Source organism: Ixodes scapularis, unplaced genomic scaffold (genome assembly GCF_016920785.2).
Source record: "Ixodes scapularis isolate PalLabHiFi unplaced genomic scaffold, ASM1692078v2 PGA_scaffold9__187_contigs__length_104089568, whole genome shotgun sequence".
NCBI lineage: Eukaryota > Metazoa > Arthropoda > Arachnida > Ixodida > Ixodidae > Ixodes > Ixodes scapularis.
Genome location: NW_024609884.1, coordinates 54,894,777 through 54,922,071, shown reverse-complemented (window position 1 = coordinate 54,922,071; position 27,295 = coordinate 54,894,777). Strand labels below are relative to the sequence as shown.

General features: G+C 48.4%; 1 protein-coding gene across 1 annotated transcript in view; it reads right to left on the bottom strand.

Annotated features, from left to right (window-relative positions):
• The window catches only part of LOC8033744 (knirps-related protein), a 109,029-nt gene extending 81,955 nt beyond the window's left edge, over window positions 1-27,074 (bottom strand). Inside the window, exons 1-2 of the mRNA XM_040500147.2 lie at window positions 27,021-27,074; window positions 181-258 (exon numbers count right to left, since the gene is read on the bottom strand). Coding sequence (XP_040356081.1) covers window positions 181-258; window positions 27,021-27,074 — 132 coding nt within the window. The remainder of the gene's footprint in view (window positions 1-180; window positions 259-27,020) is intronic.
• Between the last annotated feature and the right edge of the window lie 221 nt (window positions 27,075-27,295).

Sequence of the window (27,295 nt, the reverse complement as noted above, 5' to 3'; positions counted from 1 at the left end):
TTGACAACCACGTACGACTTCTGCATGTGTGGTGACACAAGTGAAGGATCAGAAGCGTTCCTAAGACGGCGGTTTTGTCGTGTTTCGAGCACGGCTGTTTACGTATTCGCCGAGTGGCACTCCACAATTGGCGAGCAAGTTTGTCGCGCCGCCTTCGTTTCTCCAAATGGATAAGCTCACCTTGCATCCTTCGCACGTAAAGGCTCCGAAGTGGTATCCAGCGGCGGGTTCTCCGCACACTTTGCACAGCTGGTTCATCTGTAATAGAAGAAAAGAGAAAAATGAGGAGCGCTTACCAATTTCCTCAGCTACAGAATCTAGAGGCGCTCATGCTTTGCAGCATCTGCGGGTGGGCGCAGTCATAATCCAACTTCCATTTTTGTTTCCTCTTATTTCGCTTACTTCACCTCATTATTATCATAGCAGGCCAGGTTATTGCCACCTTAGATTCTATTGTGTCCTTCTCCCCAGCACTGGCCATTGTGGAAGCTCGTTAACGCCCGTTTTAGTGGCTCGGTATATCTCGGTAAGACAAGAGATCAGCAATGGCGGCTGTAATCTGGCGCGTGTGCAAAGCGTCGTATACCAGCATTTGCAATCTGCTAGTTAACGCTTGAACGTATTATGCGGGGAAGCCTCACTTTATTATGCGTGTGTTACCACCGAGCATATAAAACAAAACAAAAAAAAAAAACAGAGCGTACTGTGATGTGCATATCGACCCCAGTTCCTAGTCCTATATACGCACCCATTCACTCTTATATTCCAGCTAAAGTGCCCGCTACGCGAAGAATGCCTGGGTGCGGGCAGTGAGGCCTTAAAGCTTAGGCTACTTCAGATCCGCATTGAGGCAGGAAGTGTAGCAACTCCAGATTAAGCTCCGATAGTTGGAGGCGCCTGGCGCCACGTAAAGGCGTCGCTGCGGTCAGGCGGGTGGAAGTACAAATCCGTCATCCGCGTGCTGCGGCTTGGCCGGACGATGGTACCTCTCAACTCTCAAATAACATGACTCTCTCCGCAGGACCACAAAACAAGGCACACGGGCATAAGTAAATATATATATATATATATATATATATAAAGGGCCGAAATTGCTGATGCAGCCACGCTGATTCTCGAAGCATGGTGAATGCAGCCTCTCAGCACTTTTCCCGAGGGGTGAGCATTCCCGAACTCTCTCTTCTCCCTAATGCAAGCAGATAGGTCACTTACTTAGCCTGTGCATGAAGGACCTGCGCGCCAAGCGCGGTAAACGACAGAGCCATTACGTTGTTGTGCATGCATGTGCATAGAGGGGCGACGACACTGTGCGCTTATGGAGCCGTGACATGGTAAGACGACTGCGCGTCGAGAACGGCGTGGCAGGCCGAAGAACGGAACCGCAGCCCGTGTGCGTCCACAGGTCTCCAAAGCCGGCGGCAGGAGCTTCCTGGGGCGTCGAAAACGCGCATCCGCAAGCCGGCCGCGTAACGTAACGACAACCGAGGTGTAGTGGGGGGGCTAGGGCGTACTTGGGTCGCCGGCGATCTTCGGTCGCTAGATGTTACGTAAGGCTGTGGCGCCATCCCGTGGCGATGTTGTGAACTTTGAATACGTGTTCTTCAACCAGTCCAAGGTCAGCCGCATGTACCGGGGCACTAATGATAACGCATTAAAAAGGCAACCGATTTACGGCGCTAACGATACTGATTGATGACTCGCCCCTCCCTTTTTCCATCCCCCACTTTGCAGCGTCTCATTAACAACCGTGCAACCTTCGAGGCTCGGAGAAGGACTGCCCACCGAAGGCAGCCGCCTCCCCGCAGCCGGCACCAAAGCTCGCCTGAACCGGCCAATTGGTATCAATGCGGCGATGTGATTGTCGAGTCCACCTTCTGACCTGAATATGGCGGCGGGCGCTGCTTCGCCAACATGGCGGGGTGAATGTTCGCCGAGGCGGTCGGCCAACGATGGCCGGTCAGGGGTTGCGGGGAGGTCAGGCGCGATACCACCTCGCTCCCAAAGGAGCCGTCCCCTCGTGGATGTTTCCTCCGCCGTTTCCCGGTTCTGTGTCGGCGGACTCCTTCCGTGCTCGCGTTTGTTTTCACCCGGTCGCTCGGTCGGGCTGCGCCTTTTCCGGAACGGCGAAAGTGAGCGGCCCTGAAACGGAGGAGCGCGGCGGCGCTCCGCGGGTCTCGCTGCTCCAGCGCGACGACCGTTCCCCGGCCAACTGATAGTTTTCCGATGACCCTTCGGTTCGGCGATTCGGGCACCGCAGCTTTCCTTTTGCTCCAACTTCCCGATCGTTAGGTTTGAGGGGTCACCAGTTCGCGAACGAGGATCCTCTTTGCCCGGACTAAAATGATATGTGCCGATCGACTGCGCGCGCGTGTCTGTGCCCGCGGAGTCATAAAAGAAGATTGCAGGACCGTGTGGAACGTCAATTTACTGGCCCTGCATCGGACTCCGCCATCTGGGAGGTGTAGATTTTATGGGCAGTGCGTGGGCTGGTCATTACCCGCGAATGCCGACGTGCGCGTCTCGTTTGCTCTGTCCGCTTAGATCGGCGCCGCAATTATGCGACCGAACGGGGGCGGCGAACGATGCGGTCGGACTTTCGATCATATCGTTCGACACGCGATTCTAAGCGTGGCGCCCTGCAGGCTCCTTCCATGCCTCTGTTGGTGCACGGATATGTTCAGTGCATTTTGCGGACATTTCTTTCGCTTCTCTTAATGGCTCACTATTTAGGGACATTCCATCCGTTTTTTCCGAGAGGGAAATGAGTCAAGCTTCATTTCTGTAAAGAGGGGACTCACAATACGTGGCCCATATTCTCAGATGTGGCGCTACTAAACGACTGCATTTCAAACCGTTATTTTATAGACTAAATCGCCCTGATAATGCAACTCTCAGACCGCTTACTCATTGGATCGATATCATGCATTGTTTTACAGATTGTGCTGTCGATTAACGGAAGCGTATGCGACAGCATGATACCAGCAACGTCGTTCAAAAAGTGGAAACATTTTTTGTACGCAATACGTTGTCTGCAGAGAGTTTTACCAACGAGACCGTCCTACGAGGAAGACACCTTTTAATTTACTGGAAATAGTATCCGTGTCATTTTTTATTTTTTTTTATTTATTTTTCGCTCAATTTAAGTAGTGTAAGAATTCAATGAACACAGTTGAAGTGTTTCTGATTAATGGAACTTTCGATGCCTGCAAAATATTCGCTCTCGTGCAGTGAGCTCTCGTGCAGTGAACAGTCGACCCCACCCAAGAAAAAGCAAGAAAAGAACAAAAGCCGCCAGAACGGAGCAGCTAATAATCCTGACGCAATGCGGTGCGCACTGCGGGCGGCGCTTTCCTCCAGTGCGTTGGCGCTGGCGCCCATCGTGCGACCCGATGGGATGGACCCGCGTGCACCACAGAGTACTGCACGGACCGGGGCCAACCCGAAGGCCCGTGGGCCCGGCTCGGGCCGGGTAGCACGCATTTTCTCGGGCCCGGGCCGGGCTCGGGCTGGAACAAAATATGTTTCCGTGGCTGGGCCAGTCGTGTGCCTCCAATTCTAAATTGTTGATAACAAAAAGTGTGCTTTGGAAAGCCTTTACGTGGATAAAAGGAAACGTGGGGATTTCACCAGCATAGTGGGAAAGAAAGTGCGGTCAAGAAAACGAGGGCACTCCAGTCGCAGGGTACAACACGAGTGTCTTTTTCCTCTGCCTTGCGAGCTAAAAAAAGAAACGTGAGCTTGACTTTGCACTTTGTGCAGGGGGCCTTACTATGCCACCAAAGATAAGCTAACTACTCTAGATAATTTTGTGCTTATACAGCCTTTTGAAGATGCACTAGCGTGATTCTGATTGTCTCTTCACAAAAACACGCAGAGAAGAAAGCTCTCTGTGAAACGAATTGAACGACGAAAAGTCCAATATCTCTTCAAGAAATGCACAAGTAAAATATTGCCGATTTTTTTTTCTCAAACTCACTGATGAAGTTTATATTTCGCCCATATTCTCGAAAATACATCGTCTAAGTCGGAATATTTATTTTGTCAAAAAAAAAAAAAAACTCGTTCCATGTTTAAAAGAAATTTAAATCAAATATGCTCGCTTTATGCTTAGACAGTTTTTAGGTTACAGCCTGCAGACTTTTTCGGGCTCACGTATAGAATCTGTCGCGCTCGGGCCGGGCTCATGCTTATATTTTTACAAACAATTGTGTCGGGCTCGGGCCGGGCTCAAGCTTCGTTCTAAAAATGCTGCCGGGCCCGGGCCGGGCCCGGACAGTGTCTCTTCCGGGCCGGGTCGGGCCGGGCGTAGAATTTAAATATTCTATTGGACTCGGGCCGAGCCCGGGCCGTGCCTCTACCGAGCCGGGTCGGGCCTAGAAATTCTGGCCCGTGCAGTGCTCTGGCTGCACCAGACAGGTGTCGTCGGGACGCATCCGACGCGAGGTAAGTAAGCGACGAGTGCCTTTCACAAGAGCGGCCAGGAACTGTGCTACTCCTGTTCTGCGTCATTTGTGAGTGGCTCTTTTGACCCCCTGACCGGCGCTTGAAACAATGCCAGTGGGAACAAAGGGGGCCACCATCGAGAGTTGGCCGGAGCCACGCGAGCTCTTAGCAGGACCACGCCAAGGACAGATCCATTTGAGCGCGGCGCCCCCACCGATGCTCCCGCGGGGACTCTTTTGCCTCCACGGATGACGGGCGTCCTTGGGGGCACATCCTGGAAGCCCTAGACGCTCGCCCAGGCACCGCTGGTCGTGCTCGACCAATCTGGCGCGCGGGCTGAGGGGCTGCGCACACTTTCGCCTTCCGCGCGGCGCACCGCGAGCTCCACTCAACCGATCACGCAACCGCTAGGCGACGCCCGGCGGAACCGCTCGACGCTGCTCGTCGCCCGTTTTGTGGGCCACGGGTGAGGGGCGTCTCTTCGGCCGGGCCTCGACTCTGGCTGGAGGCCCTCGCGGAGGCTACCCTTCCGCCGGGTCGACGCGGGTGGAAGCGGGCCGTCGTCTCGAGGGGGATCTACTGCGCCGCGACATTCCCGCTTTCGCATCTCTCTCTGAGGCGTTGAATGCATCGCGATTCTGGCATCGACGTCGACCGTACAGAGACAGTACCTACGACCCCCCTCTTCCCTGCATTGGAACAAAAATTCTGCGCCATGTTGCGGTGTTTTATTTATTTGTTTTTTGCGACTCGGAGTTGCAGTGCTAACGATCGCTGAGCCCGAGATGACGTTGGGTAGCGGCATGTGACACCCATACGGGATGTGATTCGACCCTGGCGAATTGCAAATAGGGCTGGAATCTCTCTCTGCCAGAGCGCGCCGACGATTAGAGATCATCCCCTTGCACGGGTCGGACTCAGCCGCTCGGCCCAGCGGCATGATGAATCATAACGCGGTCTGCCGCGGCTGCAGCTTCAGAGCGCGTGGGCGTTGGCAGTTTTGCGTAGAAAGAAAATGTAGTTGCGCGGCGGCGGGCCTCGCTTTGTTCGCCACTCGTCTCAACGAAAAAGTAGGTAAACTTGCGTTGTTCACAAATGTCGGCATGAGTTGTATACATCCGACTGCCAACACCCTACGGCTTCCTTAAAAAAGTCCACTTGAATCGCTTCAGAGTTACTCAGGATATACATAAAACGCTTTCTGCTGAAGGATTTGTAAGGTGTTAGATTATTACGCAACACCTTCTTCGGTTATACGTTCATACTACCATTGTCTGGGCGTATGGGCAATTTTTCCGAAAATGGTATGATTATACGTGATGATTGAAAACTTGAGACTGTGGTTTGAAAAACGGAAAATCGTGAAAAAGAAAGAAAAAGGGACAGACAACGCCTCCTTCATGACTTTCCGTTTTTCAAACCAGTCTCAGGTTTTCAATCATCATGTATAACTTACACCAGTTCACCTGCACTTTAACCGTTTGTTCATTGAAAGGGAGGTGTGATTTCGCGAGACGCTTCAGTCTTCAGGGCTCCTAGCCTTGTAGACCTCGTAGCACATATTAGTGTAGCCCATAATAGGCATAACGTCTTAGAACATGAAACGCTAGTCTCTTTAGGGCACCGAGTACGACGCTTGCATTGAATGAATATTCCAAGCTCTGTTCGAACTTGCCACTGGTTAGCTAAAGCTGGCTTCAGGGCCAATAAAACCGGGTGTCGAACCGTACCCGAACCGAAAACCGACCAAAAAACTGTTATTTTACAGAAATAGTTGGTATGGGCTCTTCCTCCCACTCGAAATGATGTAGGGCATCCATCGTCAACATCGTCACGTAACCCCCTGATGTCACGTGTCTCCACGATCTCACGCAACTACATGGTGTCACGTGACATGTCACGTGACTTCTAGCATAGTCACGTGACATCGTCTATTTATATAGCTTTATAGTTTTAGATGAGTGCGTCAGTCCTCGAGCAGGCAGTGCCAATAGTTCCTCCATGTAAAATGTGAGACACGTGAGGATACGTTTCCGAGAAGCTGTCGCAGCTATCGCCGTGACTACATACTGTACATTCACGCAGGACGGCTATTTCTTGACCGAACCGGAACAGAACCGTAACCCGAATCGTTTGATAACGAACCCGGAACTGCAGGAAACGGTAATCTCCTGTGACGGTGAGCGGTTCACCACTGGAAAGCGGTTCGACGTAATACTGCGCGAGCCGCGCCAGGTTTTGCGGGTGGCGGCTAAGTGTAAAGGCTGGGTCGACCGCGTTGCGCTACCTTGCGTCGTGCAGCACTGCGTCTCCCCATTGGCTCGTCGTAAGTGTCGCCATAGCAACCTGTACGTCGCGAGCCGTTGCGGTGGCCCCTCGGTCAGACTCGAAACAAGTGTGTGAATGGCCCTTAACAATCAGCAACGTGGAGACTGCTTAAGAAACAGAAAAAAAAAAAAAAAAAGAAACAAAGAAATATCACCTTTCCGCTGCCCTTCACTGTCTTTCTCTTCAACTCAGCCATTCGAGGCGTGTAGTTTGCAAGCACGATGCGTGCTCCGCTCCGTTTTAAGTCGTACACCACAGCCAAGGCTACCCGATGGAGTGCAACAAGCAGCGCAAAAGTGCTTCGTCATGGGGCTCATGATCTTCGTGCCTTGGCGCTCACCGATTCAAAGTGGCACGGTGTGACTGTGCCTGCTGGCTCATTGACTTCATATGAGCTGCTGTTTCCGAGCGCTTGTATGACCAGTAATTAAGAACGGTGTTAGCGAGAAAAACTTAAAAGACAAGATCGCGAAAATTTATATGCATTACTGTGCTCGTTTTTGCAGCACGGTTCTTGTGACCAGGTTTGTATTCTATTTTTAATGCAAATGACGCCGAGCTAAACACACTTTTTTTCTTTTTTTTTCTCAAGTGTAAGCTATAACTTTTTTTTGTCTGTTTAGAAAAAGCACGGGCGGCCGCGGTCTAAGCTAGAGCTCAGGACCGATTAAAACCGGTTCGCGCTTGGTGGAACCGGTAACCGAACCGATATTTGGAATGCATCACTGAACCGGAACCGAACCGGAACCAAATGCAAAGCTACTGAACCCGAACCCGAACCGGAATAATAACCGGTTCGATACCTCGCATTAAAAGCTAAAAACGCATTCAGTCATACATTTCATTGTTTGGCCGAATTTATCTCCGTTTAATTTGATCTTGTCGTTTAATACCTAAAACTGTGGTGCAGAAAAGTTAAAAAAAAAAAAAAAATTTAGTCGAATGAACAGACACAGAGGGAACTCGACAACATGGGACTGGCCGGACTGGAAACAGAGCTCGCTTCCTTTGATTGAGACGTTCCCTACTGCGTCTGTTCCTTCGACTAAAAATTTGTTTCCTTTTCTGCACCACAGTCTCAGGTGTTGAACGACATGATTAGCTACGCACTTGCAGTCTGTCCACTAATTGGATCTGTTCGATTTTGTTATATAGTGCTGAATTTTAGACGAATGTGACGCGCAAAAAAACTTCACACGCATATCTTTCGTATCCTGATAATGGAGACGGTAACTTAAACCTTCGATAAATGTTTCAGCACATTAGCGCTGATGGAATCGAAGGGCCGTACTAGCTTCGCTTTCTCCGCAAAATCTCGCGTCCTTCCTCAGGGAGCTATTTAGGCAAACAGGAGGAAAGCGTGGCCTCGCGCCTTCGGACGCTCGTTTATACCACGGTCGTTCGATACTAACGACTTTCGAAGTTGGTTTTCAGCTAGGTCATGCGCTGATAGGACTCCTTTTTCGTCTCAAACGGCGAAAAGTTATTTACTCCACGAGCGGACCAGAAATAATGTGGGAATTAGAGAAGTAATAATCTGTGGCGCCGTAGTTGGGCATTGCTGACTACTTATGGTATACTGACTTAACTCGTAGTGAGTTGTCATGCGGTCGACGATGCGTTACTGGGTTAGGGTGGACTCCCGTGAAAATTTCATCTGCGCGCCATCCGAATCGGTCAGAATATTTTAAACCTTTCCCCCCGAGAGTTTTAAGGTACAAAAGCGTATTAAGAAAACACGATATGACTGCTCGCTTGCAACAACGAGGTCTCCAGGTGTCAAAGCGTTGATGTCGTCTAGAAACGAGATTTGCTTGGAATACAGATGACGGTGGGGATCGCGCCGTGATGACATGTCGGTGTACGGAGACAGTCAGAAACGGATGACACATTTCACTCATGACCGCACGTTTCGCACTTTCTACAGAAACGACAAGACAAACTTGGCAGGACGCAGTAGTCGTGGAGTTTTCGCTAAGAACCAGCGCTGTCAGAGTTGCGCAATTGTTGTGTTACTCACGAGACAAAAGATGAAACGCGAGTTTTGCTTTTCTTTTTGTTAGGCTTTGTGTCGTTCTTGAGTGACTTGACGAATTTATTGTCTTTTCGGCGTATTTTGACAAGACCACGACGACTGCGGTACTTGCTTGTAAACAGTGTATGTATAAAGTTTCGTATTTGCAAATAGCGGTCGTTCGTTCGCCTTTCTTCTGCTCGCGTAACACTTTTGTTGAGAGCCTGGCGAGTATAGCACGTGAGCGAAGGGCTTTCGTGGTAACAATGACATTTACCGCTCATTCACACTGGAAGCGGATCCGCGTTCGCAAAGCGGTTGCGAACGCGGTTGTATAAAGATCCAGTACTATAGCACGCGCACTCGATGACATCAAGTGCGCGTGCAAGTGTACTGAATCTTTCTACAACCGCGTTCGCAACCGCTTTGCGAACGCGGATCCGCTTCCAGTGTGAATGAGCGGTTAATGCGGTGAACAAAAGTGGCCGTGGATTTCGTCGCACAACTGCATCCTGTAGGCGTGTTACTGCGCGTGAAACATTCACGCCATTAAAATCACGAGAAACCTTCACGCACTTCCTATGCGCCAGAAAAACAAACAAAAAATAAATAACGCGAGACATTGGTTGGAAAAGGACCAAAACTTGCCGACAAATGGCGGGCAAAAGTTGGTTCCGAAAAATAAAAAAAGAATGGTAAGCTATTTTCACCAATAAGGACAAGAACAGAAAATGCATCGTTCATCACTCGTTCCGTAGATTGTGCCGTCAATTTTGTGAAGAGGCATTTGAGAGGCCCTCGGGTAAAGCAGAGTCGTGCGCCACTCGAGCAGTGTGGACGTAAACGCTCTCATTCCCCGACTATGCGACGCCTCAATGATGATTCCCTAAAAAAACAGCTCTGTCAAAAAAAAAAAAGAAAAAAACTGTCCTGTTTACACGAATAACTCTTTCACGCTCGTTATTATAAACAGTTCTGACGGGTCTGCTTTACCGCAGAGGATAAGGAAAATCAATTGTTCATATCTACGGATTAAGCTCAGTTTAAGAAAGTGTATCCCCGGAAATTTCGATTTACGCTGCATTCTAGGCATATCAAGCGCCGTGCGCTGTTGGAGTCTGAGTGCAGAAAGTATGCGTTTTTGAGTGGTAACATCGTAAGTGCCTCGTCATTTTTACGTTCCTTCCGCAGGCCGTAATGACTGTCACTCTCCGTGCCCGGTGGGGAAGGGCCTGGTTTATAAACGTGAGTTAGCACCGTCAAAGGCCTTACTAAATAATAATTTAAAGGCTTTAAACAAATCGGTTTAATATGGTTAAATACATAAATATGAAAAGTTAAAAATTTTGGTAACAACATAGCAGATGTGCTGTAAGCTGCGGTGTCCCACCTAGGATACACGATTGCGAGATTGGCCGAAGAATGAAACTTAGCTAAACCTTCAGATGCGGCATGCATGGTTTCTCAAAGCGAGCAATACGTCCTGTAACGGTGCAGGTGACGCACAGAACCACTTTACCCTGCTTCGCACATGCAATGTGCGCTAAAGCAGGCGGTAACAATTCCGAGTTGGTTGAGATGTGCCTTATTAAGTTACAATTATTTTTAAAAAAAACGATTTTGTGAAACCAGGTTTTGATGAATGAGTAACTCCATGTGACAATATCGGAAATATTTGTTCCATATCTAGCGTTTACTTTGGTCTTTTTTTGTTTCCTCCTGCTTACAAACAAGGCTGCACAGCAACTGGCTCTGATTCTGCTATTATTGACATTATTTACTCCACAGCCTAGGTCGCGTGATTGGAGAGGGGCAGTGGGTGCAATAGTAGCAAAACAGTGCCCCACAAGGTTTGTTACACTGCATGCAAGTCCCTACATCAACAAACTTTCAGGTGACTCTTGAAGGCACCTTTGTTTTATTCTTTTTTTTCACTCGATACCCCGTATGGCAGGAAATCTGTGCCTCGATTTGGTAACTCTTGCCTATATAAGCGTTCTAAAGCTAGCTTCATTTGACACATTTTTATAGCTTTAGCTAGTCAGGTAAGGACCCGACAAAAACAAAAAAAAAAAAAAAACGGAGAAGCAGTAAACAATTTAGACATGTATAAAAAAAATGAAAATCCAGAAAATAATTGCGTGCGCTGGGTTTACGTAATTTTCATGTAAAACAAATCTGCTGGTTACACCCCCTTCCTTTCATATCTCCGGCACTACACTCATGTAAGTAATTTGAATGGAACGTGCATTTCACGTGAGTGCCGCTTACCCTCGGTGTTTCCCGCTCAAACGTTGTCAGACACGCATGCGCGCTATTGGGACATCGAGGGGTAGAGGTCAGAGCCCCCCTCGACATCTCGCAAGCACGCGGTCCAGTCTAAGGGTAACCAGATTGGCCGAGGCTCAGAGCCTCCGCACAGAAGAGCCCACCAGGCACTCACGCGCGGCGTGGAAATCTGAACCACGAGTGCGCGAATGATCTCCGCGCGTGCAACGACAGCTTTCTAGAGCATTGGAGAAGGGCGCGCGTGCGCGGGGTGCGCGAGCGTACGGGCGCCCACAGCTTCCACTGGCACAGGAAGCTCTCGCCGGAGCACGCACTCGGCAGCGAGACTCACCATTCCCAGAGTCATCCGTGACAGTTGGACGGCAGCGCGGACCTTGTGGGACGGGCAAGGCACGCAACGCACTCACAAATCCCAGCGGCACAGGGTCCGAGCGGGGGCGTCCGAGTGACGGCACGAGTCCGAGTTGTCCCTAGAGGCGACCCCGGGACGAGCAGCAGAAGCGACGGCGAGGACGGACCGCGCTGTCCATGGTGTCCCGCAACGCATCCAGTATCCGACAGAGGACCGGCGCGGCGAGCATCGGAGTAGGCAGAGCCTCGTGCCACAGGGCAGGTGCCTCGCTGAGCCCGCGTCCTACCTGCTCGCTGGCGGAGGCCCGTCTGTTGGTAACCGTCTTCTCGCCGGCCCGCTTCGGCGGGAAACTGCACGTGCTTCAAGGTCCCGTGACGTCAGTGATTACCTGACTTACGAGACCCTCCCACTTTCTCCCTTCGGGCCGTCTTGCTCGCCCTCTTCGCCTTGGCGCGTCCCTCTCCCCGCGAAACGCTTCAATGAAAAAGAAGACTTCGCCGGGCAGGTTTCTGTCCCGCCATTCACTGGCCCATCCGCAATCGCTCTCCGCAGTTCGCCGTTGCGCCGGTGGATAGCCGCGTTGCCGCCGTTGGCGTCCAGCTGTCGGCGCTGCACGCCCGCTGGACGGGCCAGCTGCGCCGCTCGGCCCCGCAAGGCTTGCACTGGGACGTCCCGACTTCGGCGACACACTGTGCGAAGCCACCTCAGGTGCCTACGAGCAATTCGAAAGGCGACAACACAGAAAGACCCCTTGTTGTCTTTCCGGTTGCTCACTTGGGTACCAACACGCTCATAAGAAAAAAAAAAAAAAAAAATTGTAAGGTTGTTGTTTTAAATGAAGCGTGTTACATGGCCGTTATGGTTCGAAGGTAGTAACGTATCGTTTTGTTTGCGTTATATTCTGCTATTGGGGACTTCTAGCAAACCGTTCCCGTGTTCCGCGTACCGCAATACTGGAGCCTTTGAAGCATCCTTTTAAGCGGCCGCCCGAGTGATTCCGTGACCGCGGGTCACGCGTTCAAAAGCACGTTTCACAGGCTCCAGCAGTGCTGTACGCGGAACCCGGTTAGGCCGGGGTCACACTGCTTATACATCATACAAAAGACAGTCTGCAAACAGATTCGAACGCGAGTCACCTCGAGATCCGCGTTTCGAATGCCGCGTGGGAATGAGTTCAAGGGGAAACTTGACACGCGGCATTCGAACCACGGATATCGCGGTGACTCGTGTTTGCAGACTGCCTTTTGTAGGATGTATGGGCAGTGTGACACCGGCTTAACGGTTGGCTAAAAATTCCTATTTTCAATAGACAGATCTCACTAAGCGTTCCACGAATGCGTGACGCCACCATAAGTGTAGTTCACAAGAGGCAGGCGCCAGTGCACGAGACAGTTCGTGCCGCCTCGTGCTCTGCTCGCACAGACCCTCAAGGGGTTTGTTGCGCGTACAGAAATGCTACAGATCCCACGATGCATAGCGGCAGCGGTGGCGTAAATGAAACTGGCTGTGAGATCGGTCTATTAGACTGGTACTGTGCTTATCTTCACGTGGAATAAAACTGAGCGAAACATAGTGAAGGGTACCTTGCCTACCTATATGCAGACTTCAACGTAACGCGTTACACGTAATGGATCACTTGTAATCGATTACATTTTACTGTAACTCTGTAACGCTTCAATTACTTCCTGTAAGAAGTAAGGATCCTTGTAATTTAGTTACGTTTTCGCCGTAATCGATTAGAAAAATACCCATTCCGATTTTTTTTTTTTTTAGGCAGGGGGATGTGTTGGAGTCACTCAGCTCTGAGCAACGGTCCATTTTTTTTTTTTTTTTCGATCTTACTAAGCACGGGACTTCGAGGATTTGGAGGCCACTTCACTATGCTTCGTTTCCTGGGTACAATGTTTTTGAGTACACCGCAGACAACGTATGGGTATGCAAAATGACCTTGTCCAGACTCTTGTGAGTAATGTATATAAACAGCGCTATTTTTATTTATTTTTTCGCGAGAGTGACTGGGTGTGTTGGCCTCACGCAGTTCTAAGCAAAAACAGTCAAGGCTTTCTTCTTTTTTTTTTTTTTCGGAACAACTGAGCGCGAGACCCCAAGGATTATGCTACCATAATAATAAAAAAGTTGAATGAAAAGCAACGTGGGAAGTAATGGATTACTTTAGAGTAATTTCTCGATTACTTTTTTTAGACTGTAATTGTAATTGTAATCGGTTACTTTTCACAGTAAAGTAATTGTAATTGTAATCGGTTACTTTTTACAGTAAAGTAATTTTAATTGTAACCGGTTGCTTTTTTTAGTAACGTGTACAAGTCAGCTATATGAGATGACCACCACTAACGGAATCGGTCGTAGACCAGAAATTTATATACTATAGCTTGTCGCAACGTAAGAACTGCAGGAAAGGCCTCGCCCAGAAATGCAAATTTTTGCTGAATGCCCAATGCCCGAAGGGTATTGGAGGTTAGGCTGACCTTTGATTCTTTTTTATTTCTAGGTGCCGAAAATCGCAGACAGATGTTCCTCCCTCTCCGTCATGCCAGGAATATGGTCTGTTCTCACTGGCTGACATTATGTCGACATTTCTCTCTGGGAATTCGAGGGCGGAACTTCTCCCGCATTCCTTTGTTGCGACAAACTATAAAACTGCAAATAACAGAATAATGCTCTTCCATTTGTCTTTGCAATACATACCGAAGTTCTCTTTCAGATCAACAGTCTAAAAAAAGGCCTGCGCGTTCACGCTTCTGCAGATTACGAGGAAAGCCAGTCAACCACTGCGTACAACACAACGTTCCTATACACTCTAAAAAAAAAAGCCGGTGAGTTTGCTTTCCCGCACAACACTCGGAGAGCCAATCAGCGCAACTTACGGGGGCAGCTCAGCGAATGACGATGCCGAAACATATGTTTAGACCAAAAAACGCAGACTGAGTTGTGACATTAAGCAATGCAAGTGTTACGTTTTGTATTGCTTAATGTCACAACTGCGACTGCATTTTTTGGTCTAAACAGATGTTTCGACATCGTTATTCGCTGAGTTGCCTCCGTAAGTTGCGCTGATTGGTTCTCCGAGTTTTGTGCGTGAAAGTAGACGCACAGACATTTTTTAGAGTGTAGCGAATAACGAAGTTCAGCTAACTATCAGTTGACGATGTGCACAGTGACAACGGGTACGACGTTCGGCTCACATCGCATGTTTTTCAGGTCTAATCGGATTCAGAGCTCGCTGACATACTTCCGTTATTTGCCGGAAAGCGAACGCACGTGATCTTCTATTATACTTCGTCTCATCCTACGATGGACTAAAGGCCAAAGCCGCGGGCCGCCAGGTCCAATCACGTTCGAGGCTAAACTATGACACGCTTAGCGTTGGTTAGGTTTGAACGAATAATGCTCCGAATCCAAAACACTGCGTCCTTTTTATAGCTTCGACACTCCAAAGAGCCAGTAAGCCGTGGCTTTCTTTGCAATGTAAAATTGTTGAGTCACTCATTGCTCGATCCGAACCACTGTCGGCCCATTCCCATCGGTGACCCGAGGCGCGGGCACCGATACGTGCATCGAAGCGAAATACCACACAATGTCTAAGTGGCTCGTGATTGGATCTGGCGGTTCGTAGCTTCTGCCTTTAGTCCATCGTAGGGTGAGACGAAGTATAGTCTTTCTTTCCTCGAGTGCACTATGCAACTAAGTATTTGTGCATGGCGCTACTTAGAGAGGAAGGTTCTAAAATGTGCAAAATAATTTATTTTCAACGCAAATTTACTTAATTTTATTTCATGCAACGGGTGAAATATTTGGCTACACATTAACTGTCGAAAATGGCTCGTTTTGTGTTCCTTAATTGTCATTGTTGTCTGAAATATTTTGTTTGTAGCAGCCTCAGTGATATGCCTTCCGATTTCGAGGGCAGCTTTTTTTAGGTATTCTAAGAATGCGCCCAGTCTTAGCCTGCGGTCTTTTGTGTACGGTTGTATTCTCAATCCACTGAGCTGAACTGGCCCGGGCCAAGTTCCTGTTCGGTGTATGTCAGCAGACTCCAAAGTTGCGTAACTTCAGCGTTTCTAGGCTTCCAAGTCTTTCTATCGCCAAATACGTCCTTGTGATCAATTTCAACCGCGTCCTTTTTATGAGAGATGCGGTCGCGAGGCCTTCAACAAACGTATTAGAAAATGAAAACAAAAAGTTTACGGAGGTTGAAATCAAGGACCTGAGTAAACAAATGGAACGCGGGGCAAACTCTTCCGACAATGGAGTAAAAAACCCACGGAAAGCACCATAAAAACCCACGCTCTTCCGTGTAGCTCTCGGGCTCGCTCAAGTATCTAGGCTACCTGTTTGCCAAACTTATGCAAATGCGCTCGCTCTATGGGGGTGTTATCAATCGAACAACGACGACTTTGTACGGACTGAATATGAGTCGGCAATTCATCGCATGTGGCGCGGCATTGGAGGGTGTACGCCGCGGGAATGCGGAATTACGGGGGTGTCCGCGCTGCGCGTGGTGTTTATTCTTTACGGGAAGACAGGAGAGAGAGAGACACACACACACAGAAGTTCGGTTGAATGGAAGTCAAAAGTACTAGCAGGCGCTCGTTGTCTTCTCGGTGTTGCCGTGCAAAGCCGATAGCGTTCCTATACTTCGGAGAGGGTGCTCACGGAAGTGACATGCAATTCCGGAGGTTAATCTGCTACCCCAACCTACGTCCCGGCAAAAGGGCTATTATGAACCAAACAACTGGGAATCCATTGACGCGGAGTCCAAATGCCTACGCAGCAATGAACCTCCGTCATATGGGGACACTCTGGCCACGGCTCGAACCTAGTCCAGTAGAGAAATGGTTACGATGTTGGCCAGAAAAGGAGCACCGCAACTGGACATGTGACTGATGAAGGTTCCCGCCGACCCGGCTCGGGCCGGTGCGTGCCCGTCATTTGCAAGGTGCGCTCTTCGTCTTCTTCGCAGTAACAATACGCAGACCGACACATTGCTTCGGAGACATTCAGGCGACTTGGGGATGGTGTATACCATTTGTTAATGACAACTTAGTTGTATTAAGCACCACATGTGTAGTTTTGTCCACATTAGCTTCGGTTTATGCGAGGAAAACAGTTGCTGAGGTCGCGTCACATCAGCAACTGCACCGAAAAAATGCCAAGAAAATGAAAATGTTACATGATCACTACAAATACCTATTAGTCAATTTAAAACAGGGTGGAAGAATGACTGTTAAAAGATAACTGAAATAAATCAAAGTTATTTGATTTAAATCGATTAATTTTATTTAAATCACTGTAGCTAGAAAATGGTGATCCTTCACCACTGAATGTATTATGACAGATTGATTAATAAATTTGTTCCACCCGATAACTATGCAGAAGAAAGAATTACCGTAATTGTAAAGTACCGATTGATTAGCAACGTTTTATTTGTGCAATCTTCCCCATACTGAGACAAAAAAATATATAAATATAAATCTTAATTTGATTTTTTTTTCTTTTTTTTTGCGTTCTGACTTGATTGCAAAAGGACATTACTTTTCTGGATCTTGTTTCCTTGTTTAGCGTTCCGATTTTGTTGCAATAGCTGACGAACGAAGCGGAACGCAAAAATCAACATCAACGCCCCGATTTGAGCACTTCTAAGTTCTTTTTGCTCATGTTCAGCCTTGCTTGCTTGCTTGATGATTATTTTACTTAAATTTAAAAACAAAATATTGCGCATCAAAACGAACAGTAAATCAAAATAATTTCGGGGTCACTTTTACTGGAAAGGTTTCATTTAAATAATGATAGTAAAACTGGTCTGGTTTAAATGATGAATTAAGTCATGATTTAAATTACATTGATTTTTATTCTCCGCCATGATTCAAAAGTATATAATTAAACTACTCATAATTCATTCAGCGATTGGCTCTCGGGTGTCCTCTGCTTTTATTAGAGCGAATCCCGCTAAGTTTCGCTTTTTCCTTTTTACTTTTCGCGTAATGTCAGTCGCATGCCTCTACACATGCTGTTTCGTGAGCTCTGACAGGCGCACCACTCGTATAAGCTTTTACATGATGGCGCCGCGCCCTTGAATCGGATTGAATCGGAAGGCTTTTTGCACGGCCTGCATCGCATGCTCTCGACAATCATCTAGGACTCGCTTTAGCGTCAATTCGTTCTCGCTTGACTTTACTTTGGCAATCCTTTCACGTTCAAGACTAATATAGGGTGAACCATGCGAGATAATCACTCTTATTAAGGGATAAATAAACAGGATAGGGCTTCGGCTAGAAGGTTGGAGCTGCCCCGAAATTTTGTGCCAGGTACACGACTTTCATTTTGCCTTGAGAATAGGTGGCGATAATGAGAGGATAACATACCTCCCAACACGAGCCCCCCCCCCCCCCCCCCCCCTTTTCTTTTTCTTCTTTTGGAAGTGCAGAAAAAAAAAACCGCAGGTCAGTTTTCTCTAGAGCGAAAAAATCGAGCATCGTGATCTACGGAAATAGTTATGCGAAATAGCATACGAAACTCCATCTGCGCTGGGACGCATGCATCGAGCAGATGCTTAGTGCTCCAGCCAACGAAGACTGCATACTGAGAACCAAGCATTACCTCCGTATCTTCATTCGTTCTCTTCTTTTTTTTTCTTTTTTTTTTCTTTGTCGCAGCGATTGTTTTTTTTAGGTGCTCTGCCGGAAAATAGACGCGTTGTTCCGCTGGCTTCATTTATTGGAAGGTTTACATATTCCTAAAGTAAATACGGTACTTTGGGTAGTTCTGAGGAATATATGTGGCTATTATTCAACGGTCCCTAATGTTTTTTTTGTTTTTTTTTGGTTGTTGTTGTTTTGTAAATCTGACATAGTTTAGATTAGGACCTCGCACCTCTAAACTTATTCATTTCCGAAGACTCAAGTGTTGTATAGACCGACAGGCTGTTTCCAGACAAGTCCGCGTTTGCCCACACCAGGTGTGGGCACTGCGCCTGCGCAGAAACCGAATTCGCGTGAAGCGTCTGCGCATGCGTAGTGCCGTCGACAGCGCCACCGCAGCTGCGTGACGTCAGGGCCGCGTGTTGGTCTATAGAACATGTCGTCTTGCACCGTTGATAGTCATCCTCAGGTCCTCTAGCTGTGCCATATAGTGTTCATTCACTCGGCGCCATATTTGAGTGCATTGTTCACTGCGCGTGCTCACAACGAGCTCACATTTATAGGCTGCTAAGACAGGCAATCTTGATGGTGTGGAATGCACGTGTCAAAAGAACTGTGGAAGCTCGCCGCCAGCACGCGCTCAGCAGTCGCGCACACAGCTATGGCCGCTAGTGAATAATCCCCACATGAAAATATCAACTTGATCTGGCTCTTTAGTGTAATTAAATGTGTCGTATCTTGCATGGGTACTGCTGTGGAGCTCACCAGAGTCTTGGTTGGCAGCCGGGCCCACAGCCACGACCGAAAAGTTCGGGCGGTTCCGCCGCGCCGAAAAAAGAACGACGACCGATTTTCTCCATCAGAGCCGCTAAACGAGCTGCGCTTGGAGTATCGGCACTCCGTTCCCCGACATTGTTGTGGGCGCCGCCATTTAGGCTCGTATGCAGTGCAGACGCAGCTGGGCTATCGTCGTGATTCAAACGTGCGACTTCCTCAGCATTAGATTCGCTCTTAGGAAGCTCGTGTAATATTGCTTTGCTCTGTCGCGAACTGTTTACACATTTGTGGAGGGTGGAAAAGACTTTTCTGTGATTTCAGATGAAGCTTCACATAACTGGCAAGCATACAATTTTTAGACCCAATATGGCCAAGTGTCGTTACTCCGAAGCGTAGCTAATTTAAGGACAGTATTCTAGATGAGAGGCAAATGACACCGGAAATCGCATTCCTCTCTGTAATTTCTTTGTACGACTTCATTGTATTGCGCCTGTTTGTTGTTTTTCTTTTTCTTTACGATATTTTTTTCAATTAACATAAAATAAAGTCAAGGTTCGATCGCCTGGCACGCATTTATCTACCGCCCTCGATATTCCCGCGTGTAAATTTAAAGAGAAACGGAGTCGTTGTATGCACTTTATATTTAGTAATCATCGATCTGGAACTCCATTATCCGGTTGTCTTAAAAGGGCGTCCCAAGTGGTGTACAAACGAGAGATGACATGCAACGAAACACACACTATTTTGGGAAGCTTGGTGGACCTATCTGTGGAGGCTGAGAATTTACATGCGTCTGTGGGATTCTGCACCGACAAATATTCGTCTGTGCACTCGTCGCAATCATTCTCACGAGGCGGCGATCACCTCAGCTGACAGTGCGATGATTCTTTGAGACGAATCGTGAATTTGGCGTTCACCCATGCCTAAAGTTTTTTTTTTTCTCTCTCTCTATATAGACGGTTAACTAAAAAAAGAAAAGTTAAGAACCCCCGCATCCGAAGCATAGCCTCGTTCACGTGGTCGTCCTTCCTGTCCAATTCCATAAGATCTTTTGCTGTGCACCCTACCCAAGCAAGAATGCCTCGTCGCGACCTGCCGAAATCGAAGCGTGCGAGCGTGGGGAATTGAATCCGCGTCTGCCGATCGTTCGATCCCAATCCAAATGCCCTTCCGAACCGAGCTTGACAAATGACCGCGGACTTTGTGAACGACAGTGGCCTTGTCTCCCGAAGTGAGCAACGAGAGAGCCCAAGGGGCCTCTTTCGCAGCCTCCGCAAAGCAAAGAAGATTAGGGTCAATTTTTCTCGCGTCACAGACGGACGCAATATTGCGGTCCGGCGGGCACGTCAAACAATGGAAGTGCTTGACGTAGCACTGTCCAGGCCAAGAGAAGTCGAGCCAGACCAGGTCTTGCCCAGCTCTCGGATGCGGTGAATGCAATCTGTCACAGTAATATGCACGTCCGCCAGTGCAGCACGGCCTCTATGCTAACAGCATTACGCCTGGTCGGGCGGCTGAGCGATGTCACAGCGGAGAGGGGGAGCTCATGTTTACGATCGGAAGAGAGTGCGCACGATGACAGTCCAGGAACACTTCCTCGATCCCGTGACGAAGCGCGCTGAAAAAGGGGGACACCTCCGCGCGGACATCTGTGCCTGACCCCTACTCGCCCCGCAGCTCCTCTCCGCGTCTCCATTGTCAGCACGCAGGACGCAATGCTTCGGGGGCGCTTGTTGCCGACGCGAGGATGACAACTCTTGCGGACACTCGACAGTCTTCTTACACCGGCTGACGAGTGCTTCCCAAATGTTGGCATTACCGCGACATCCCTGACCACCCAACGCGCGCGGGCTTTTGCAGTCTGCAAGCATATCCACTATTGGGACTGCAGTGTGGTTGCGTCCGTTGATCATTATGCGACGCCACTGTCTAGCACAGTATATATATATATATATATATATATATATATATATATATATATATATATATATATGGGTGGTTTCATCTCAAATCGGGCAGGCTAAATTTGTCTATTTTTCATTTTCACGAAAAAAATATATGTTTTGGGGGCACTTCTCAAATGAAGGAGTGCGCAAACCGCATGTTCCCCAGATTTTTTGTTCTCGAATTACGAAGCGTAGAAGCCGCAGTGGCAGAAACTAGTATTTTGGCCTGCCGCCGCAGGTCGCGTGTTTGACACCCTCTGCTGCCGCTAGTTTCTTTTTTCCACCCTCTTAATGTTTTCTGCTCATTTAATAGGTACTAAAGACACCTTGACGTATTCAAATAGTTTTAGAAATTTTATCTTTTTTCTAAACAAAATGTCAAACTTGTCAAACTTGTCGTGAACAACTTCTTTGTCTGTAATTAATGTGCGTTTTCTTTCCTTAGCTCAGAAAGCCCAAAGCAAGCCCATTATAAATATAATAACATTACGATCTATTGACTAGCCGCTTAGCCACCTTCACGTAAACATTGTGAGAAATAACAAATGCTAAAAGTTTGAAGTCGATTTTCTCAAAAATCCCGTTTTCGTAAATTTTGTAAATGTCAAAAAACAATCTAGAAATGTAATATTTTGGTTGTGTGTCCTCTATTTGATCCGCAATCGTGTGAAGTGTGTGCTCATTTGACTAAGATACAGCACCCTTACCGGCATTGTGCGCCTCTACGACTTCTCGTCACTTTAACTCTAATGAACGTAATGTTTCTGATTTTAGTTTCATTATATTTGAAGGTGGCTTTAGAAGCACCAGAGACCGAAAAAATAAGGAATCCGAAGTCATTATTTATAAATTTCATACAACAAAACCGAAGGGCCTTGACATCTCTACACGAACCGTCCTTTGTCCTTGATATTCGATACAGATATATTCAGCGCCGCATATGTTCTTTTCTCTTCTTTTTTTCTTTTTGTTTTTTTTTCGTTTCATCTTTTTATACGACACGAGCGACAATTTTAACAAATGATCAACATAATATGACACCAGGTATTGTTGACTTCACGCCAACTACATGTTCCAAAACTGGTTTTAACTAAGATAACTTCTTTTTTTTAATAGTATAATAAGGTGTATTGCCTTTTTAGTCCTATTGCATTAAACTATTAAGTGGGATTTTATTTGGTAGATATTTGTTCTAGCTGTAAGTATTTTTTCAGACTTCTTTTACTTTCCGTGACTATTTTATACCGATGAAAGAAAACGAAGTTCATTCAGGTGTTCACCGGACAGAAGGAGGACAGACCAGGTCCCGAAACGTTTCCTGGTTAATCCCCGATCGCCACATCAAGGGTGCAGCAGGGGTAAGGCTGGGGCTATGATAAGAGACTGAGAAATCGCGCGGGCGCCTTATCGCGCCGATAGCCTTGCTCCTGCTGCACCAGTGGTAACTATAGCGCACTACTGCGCTTCTCACGGATTCTTTTAATATATATATATACAATAAATACATAACTTAGAGCGCTGTGCAAGGAAATTTGGAGAGGGGTCGGTTACGCGGAGATTACAATCCTGCCGTTACTAAACAACATAGAAACGTTGCGACTACCAGAGTGGATAAAAAACGGTTGCCACAGGTATAAAAATTTCAAAACTTGAGGAAAAACAAATAGCTTATAAGGCCACCTTGCCAGCATTCTTTTAGCTCTGTCATATATATTCTAGTATCCTTGAGGCTCGAAGCGTGACGCCGCTTTGTCGCGTGCTCTTTCTGCGTCTGGTGCATAAGGGCGACTTGACGACGAAGGTCTTCTTTTGTTCCCTTTACACCGGGAAAGCTTTGTATGGTCCTTTCAAACCTTACTAGGAACACAATTGAGATCTTTCAAACTTTCAGGCTGTCTCTCTTTCGCTCTCTCCATCTCACGCACACACTTAGTTATGTGTGGCGAATCAGTTAAATTTCATCTTCCGACCAGCATATTCTAGAACCAGGAGCCACGATGAACACGAGACACAATTCAATATAAATTAAAAAGGGAAGGACGACTTTAGCATAAATCTTAAAATACGTGGGATGGGGTCTTTTTTTTCTTCCTTCTTTTCTGTACGAGCCTCTACGTTTTCAATTTTTGTTTTCGGTATAAACCAGGGCAGCACTGGCCTCCACCTTGTGTTTACACCCGCATGTTTCGGGTGCCTGCCTGGCGATCTCCTATTTTCAATGAGCCTAAAGTCGATCCGCGTATCTTGTCGTTGCACTTTACTGGACGGTGGAAACCTGCCTGTTCCGAGGGACATGGCGCCCTGCGTTCTGGCTTGATCGACCGCATTAAAACCGATTTCATAAAAGGGACTATTTTGCCGAAAGGCATCCGAGAAACAAGTTTTAGGGAATCCTTTTCGAACGATGGATACGGCTGCGAAGCATTCTTTGATTTGTGACAAATTATCCTAGAGGTGGTGTAGCAGCAGCGTTGTTCTTCAAGAAACGTACCTTGAAGAAATTGTGGGCTTCGTGTATGTTTAGAAAGCGGGAGTTATTCAGCCCCAATGGGCGTCTGGTGTCTCAGCTGTAAATCAGACATTCAGCCAGTACGATACCACTGCTAGCCTGAGGTCTTTAACGTTCGTTATCACAGCTATACACGACCGCACGCCGGTACGATGCTCATGCAAATCGAAACGGGCAAAGGTAGAGATTGAACCCAGGGTTCTGCAGCGGGAGCTTTCGGATCTTGATGAATGACCACCAGTATCCAAAGCAAATTGGTATAAGCGAAGAGCTCCCGGTGCCTTTCTGCTCCCCTGCGCATATGCCCTCGTCACCTCCTTGCGTGTAACCGCTCCAAATGGAGCCGCGATGGGGAGCTCGCGAGCGACACGCGTGCTTTGGTTCGCGCCCTGCCAAGTGGCGAGAGCGCGGGGCGCGGGGGCGTTTGTGCGTGGCGGGAAAGCCCGCTTCCTGGTGGGCCACCGGATTTCTGAATCGGGAGCCCGCGCCTCCTTGCGAGGAGGGCGACAATGGCCGAGGAGCGAGCGCACTGCTTGTCGCCAGTCATGTTCCGCTCCAAGTGGTTGTCATACACCGCGGCGACGGAATTGTATGCTAATCCGGCGCGGGTGTAACGATGATAAACACTGTTTTAACGGCTGAGAAACTGGGTCGCTTGCGACTGCTCGGGAAGGGAAGGCGCCCCCTTTCGCCTTCGGGCGCGACAGGGCCGCGTCGCGCGCTGCCGCGTGCCGGCTGCGGAAGTGGCGGACATGCAAATGGTCGCCTGCCAATGCGCGGGCTGCGCCTGTTGCGTCGCCCAGAGCTCGAGGCAGCCTCGCCGAGAGGAGCGCCGGATGTGTCCGCCCGTCTCGGATGGTCTCGGTCGAAACCGCGAATCACTCGCTTCTCTGTACGCAGGAAATGATTTGTGAAAGATGATCGATAACAGTAACCTCAGCAGGATGTGCAATCACCAACTCGTGTTCATCTTCTCGAATGTCCTATCTTGTGGGGCACTCCCGCTATATGGACACCATTTTGGGAATTCAGTGTGAAAATACGTGATTTTTTTGTCTCGTTATTATGCGCGACTCACATTATGCACGATTTTTGGAAGGAACGGAGGTGTCAATATTTACGAGACATCGCGACAGATTTAAAAAAAGGGCTTCTTTACTACTACGTAAATGCCGTCTTCACTATACGCTCCTTCAGATCGGCGGACATTCGATGGCGAAGAACCGCCACACTCAGGTGAGTAATTAAATACAATTCGTTAATTAACTTTTCAACTATTGAAAATAAACATGATCACAATTAGAAATTTACCGAGCGTTATTTAATACCACTAAATCAGTCATTTCTAGAAAGACTTTGAGCGCGTGAGAAAGTAGTGCGCCAAAGTTACCACTCGTGGAGCAGGTACAAGGCTAGGGTTGCGGTAAGGCGATTGCGCGATTTTTCCGTCTCTTATCTAGTCCCAGCCTTGTACCTGCTTCACGAGTGGTAACTTCAGAGCACTACTGCGCTTTCTCACGCGCTCAAAGCCTTTCTAGAAATGACTGATTTAGCGGTTTTGGACGACGCTCGGCAAATTTCTTATTGAAACCCTATGTCTATTTTCAACAACTAAAAATGTAATTAACAAATTTAACTATATATATACCGCATTTACTCGAGTAATAGCCGCACTATTTATGAACAAGGCCCTTGCGTCTACTTTACCGCAGAACACATATACAGCCAATCATTGCGTTGCGCATAAATAACATAGCGAATAACTAGATCGAGAACACGATTCTCCATACAAACGCAATCTTCACAGATGGTATCTTCGCGCGAAGACCTTATCTCTGTCCTGTAAACAGCTGGAATCATGCTGTCAATAGCGGTGATTGGCAATCGGCGTGCTCCGCGGAAAAGCCAACCCTCGGGTTTTCTTTATAAACAGTGCGGCTAATACCCGAGTAAATACGGTATATGTTAACTTTTCTCGCATACTCGGGGATAGGGGCCTTTACCTCTGAGTGATCCTGGCGATATGCGTACATGAACGATCTAATATAACGAATATTGACTCTGATAAAAGGGACACGGATAAAGTCAGGTCGTGACTGTTTTCTATAGTGTTGTTGTTACTGTTGCGGTTGTTGTTGATGCAAGCGTGCCACAACCTCCTTCATGACGGAGATGGCCCTGCGGTGTTCCGGTGGCCGGCCACTTCCTCCGACTGGAGAGAGCGGCGTTCGTCTGCCTTGTCGGCGTTTCCCCTTCCGACAGGCCGTGCCATCCATCTCGAAATACCCAGCCGGCTGCCTAGCTGGATGAGCGGCTAAAACAATTTCTCGCGCTCCCCTTTGAGATGCCGGCTTTCCAGACAACCCGATGCCGCGCTCGGCGGAGCCGCACGGTGGGGCCAGGTCGCGACACGTCTTCTTGCCCTTTGGAGCCGAGCGCGGTGCCTCCCTGCTCGGGAGGGCACTTCCTATCCTGTCGGTGCTGGCCGGCGGCGCTCCCGCGGTCCAACTGTCACGACTCGACCAGCTGTATCATTGACACTGGCCGATGCCGGCAGCCAATGAGACGACGGCGCGGCGACGGCTTCGCTGCCGACTCGATTCAGCGGCCTGCGGCCGGGCTTGTTGGGTGGCCGATTATCTGCCTGGTCCAATTGAACGCCTGCTTCCTTGCCTGATTGGGCGAGGGGCCGCCCGCTGGAGCTGGAGTGCCTCGTTGCTCGGGAAAGCCGTTCACGCCCCTCGGCGCTTCACCGATTCGGGTATTTCGGTTTCGATGCAGTAAACTTCAAAACACCTATAATGGTGTTTGGCAGGCGGTTCAAACCGATTACACCTCTTCAAAACGCTATATTATTTTTAGAATAGGTGTAATGCTTTGGATACACAAACTGAGCGCTTGAGAGGGGTACCACTCTAAAAAAAAAACGTGAGTCTGCTGTCCCGCACAACACTCGGAGAGCCAATCAGCGCAACTTACGGAGGCAGCTCAGCGAATGACGAGGCCGAAACATATGTTTAGACCAAAAAACGCAGTCTGAGTTGTCACCTCCGTAAGTTGCGGTGATTGGCTCTCCGAGTGTTGTGCGGGAAAGTAGACGCACGGGCTTTTTTTTCAGAGAGTACTTAAAATAATTTCTAGCCACTTCTAATTTTGTGCAGAATCCCCCTTTTTTCTGATTGAATTAGTGCCCCCCCCCTTTCCAACCTCTTGAAGAGCATGCTTTGTACCCAGAGCCGAGTATAACTCCGGTCTATTATTTCAGTGCAGTGTATCCGGCACTCTTGGAAAAAAGTTCTTTTCAGACAACTTTTTCGCTACTTGGTGCCATCGAGATCTGGCACGAAACTAAACTTCAGCCTTAACCTTGTCCGTTCTCTTCCACTGTTTGGGGGTTTCCGGAAGTTCTGTGCGCCGCAGCCCGGATCGTAGTGCATCACGGCGTTTTGCAGCACTGAGTCAAGTGAGACAATGTGGTTTGTCCCAGGCACGTAGCCAGGATAGGATTTAGTTTCGGGGGGAGGGGGGCTCATACCATGTCAAAATGCTGTGTGAGGGGGAGGGGGGAGAGGAGGCCCCAGCAAAATGTAAGATCTCGGGGGGGAGGGGGCCCATGGGCTCCCTTCTTCCCCCCCCCCCCCCCCCCCTTCCTTGGCTACGTGCCTGGTTTGCCCCCAGAACGAACGAGGAATGGGGTATTTACCCTGTTCGGCCACCATTCCTTTGGCATGCAAGGCTCGCTCAAGGCTATTTCCATCTGAAAAGACAAAAGAACACATGTGACCGGTCAGGGACTGTGGTGCAGTCGCCTAACAAATACGGCTAACAAAAAAAAGAAAAAAGGAAGCACTCTTGCTCCTTGGCACATTCGCACACTTCCCTGCTCCTCGTTTCAGTAATGGACTCGCATCGCTGACAGAATACCTAACCCCGCGTGCGACGGATGCAGTACTACATTTAAAAATGTATACATCAAAA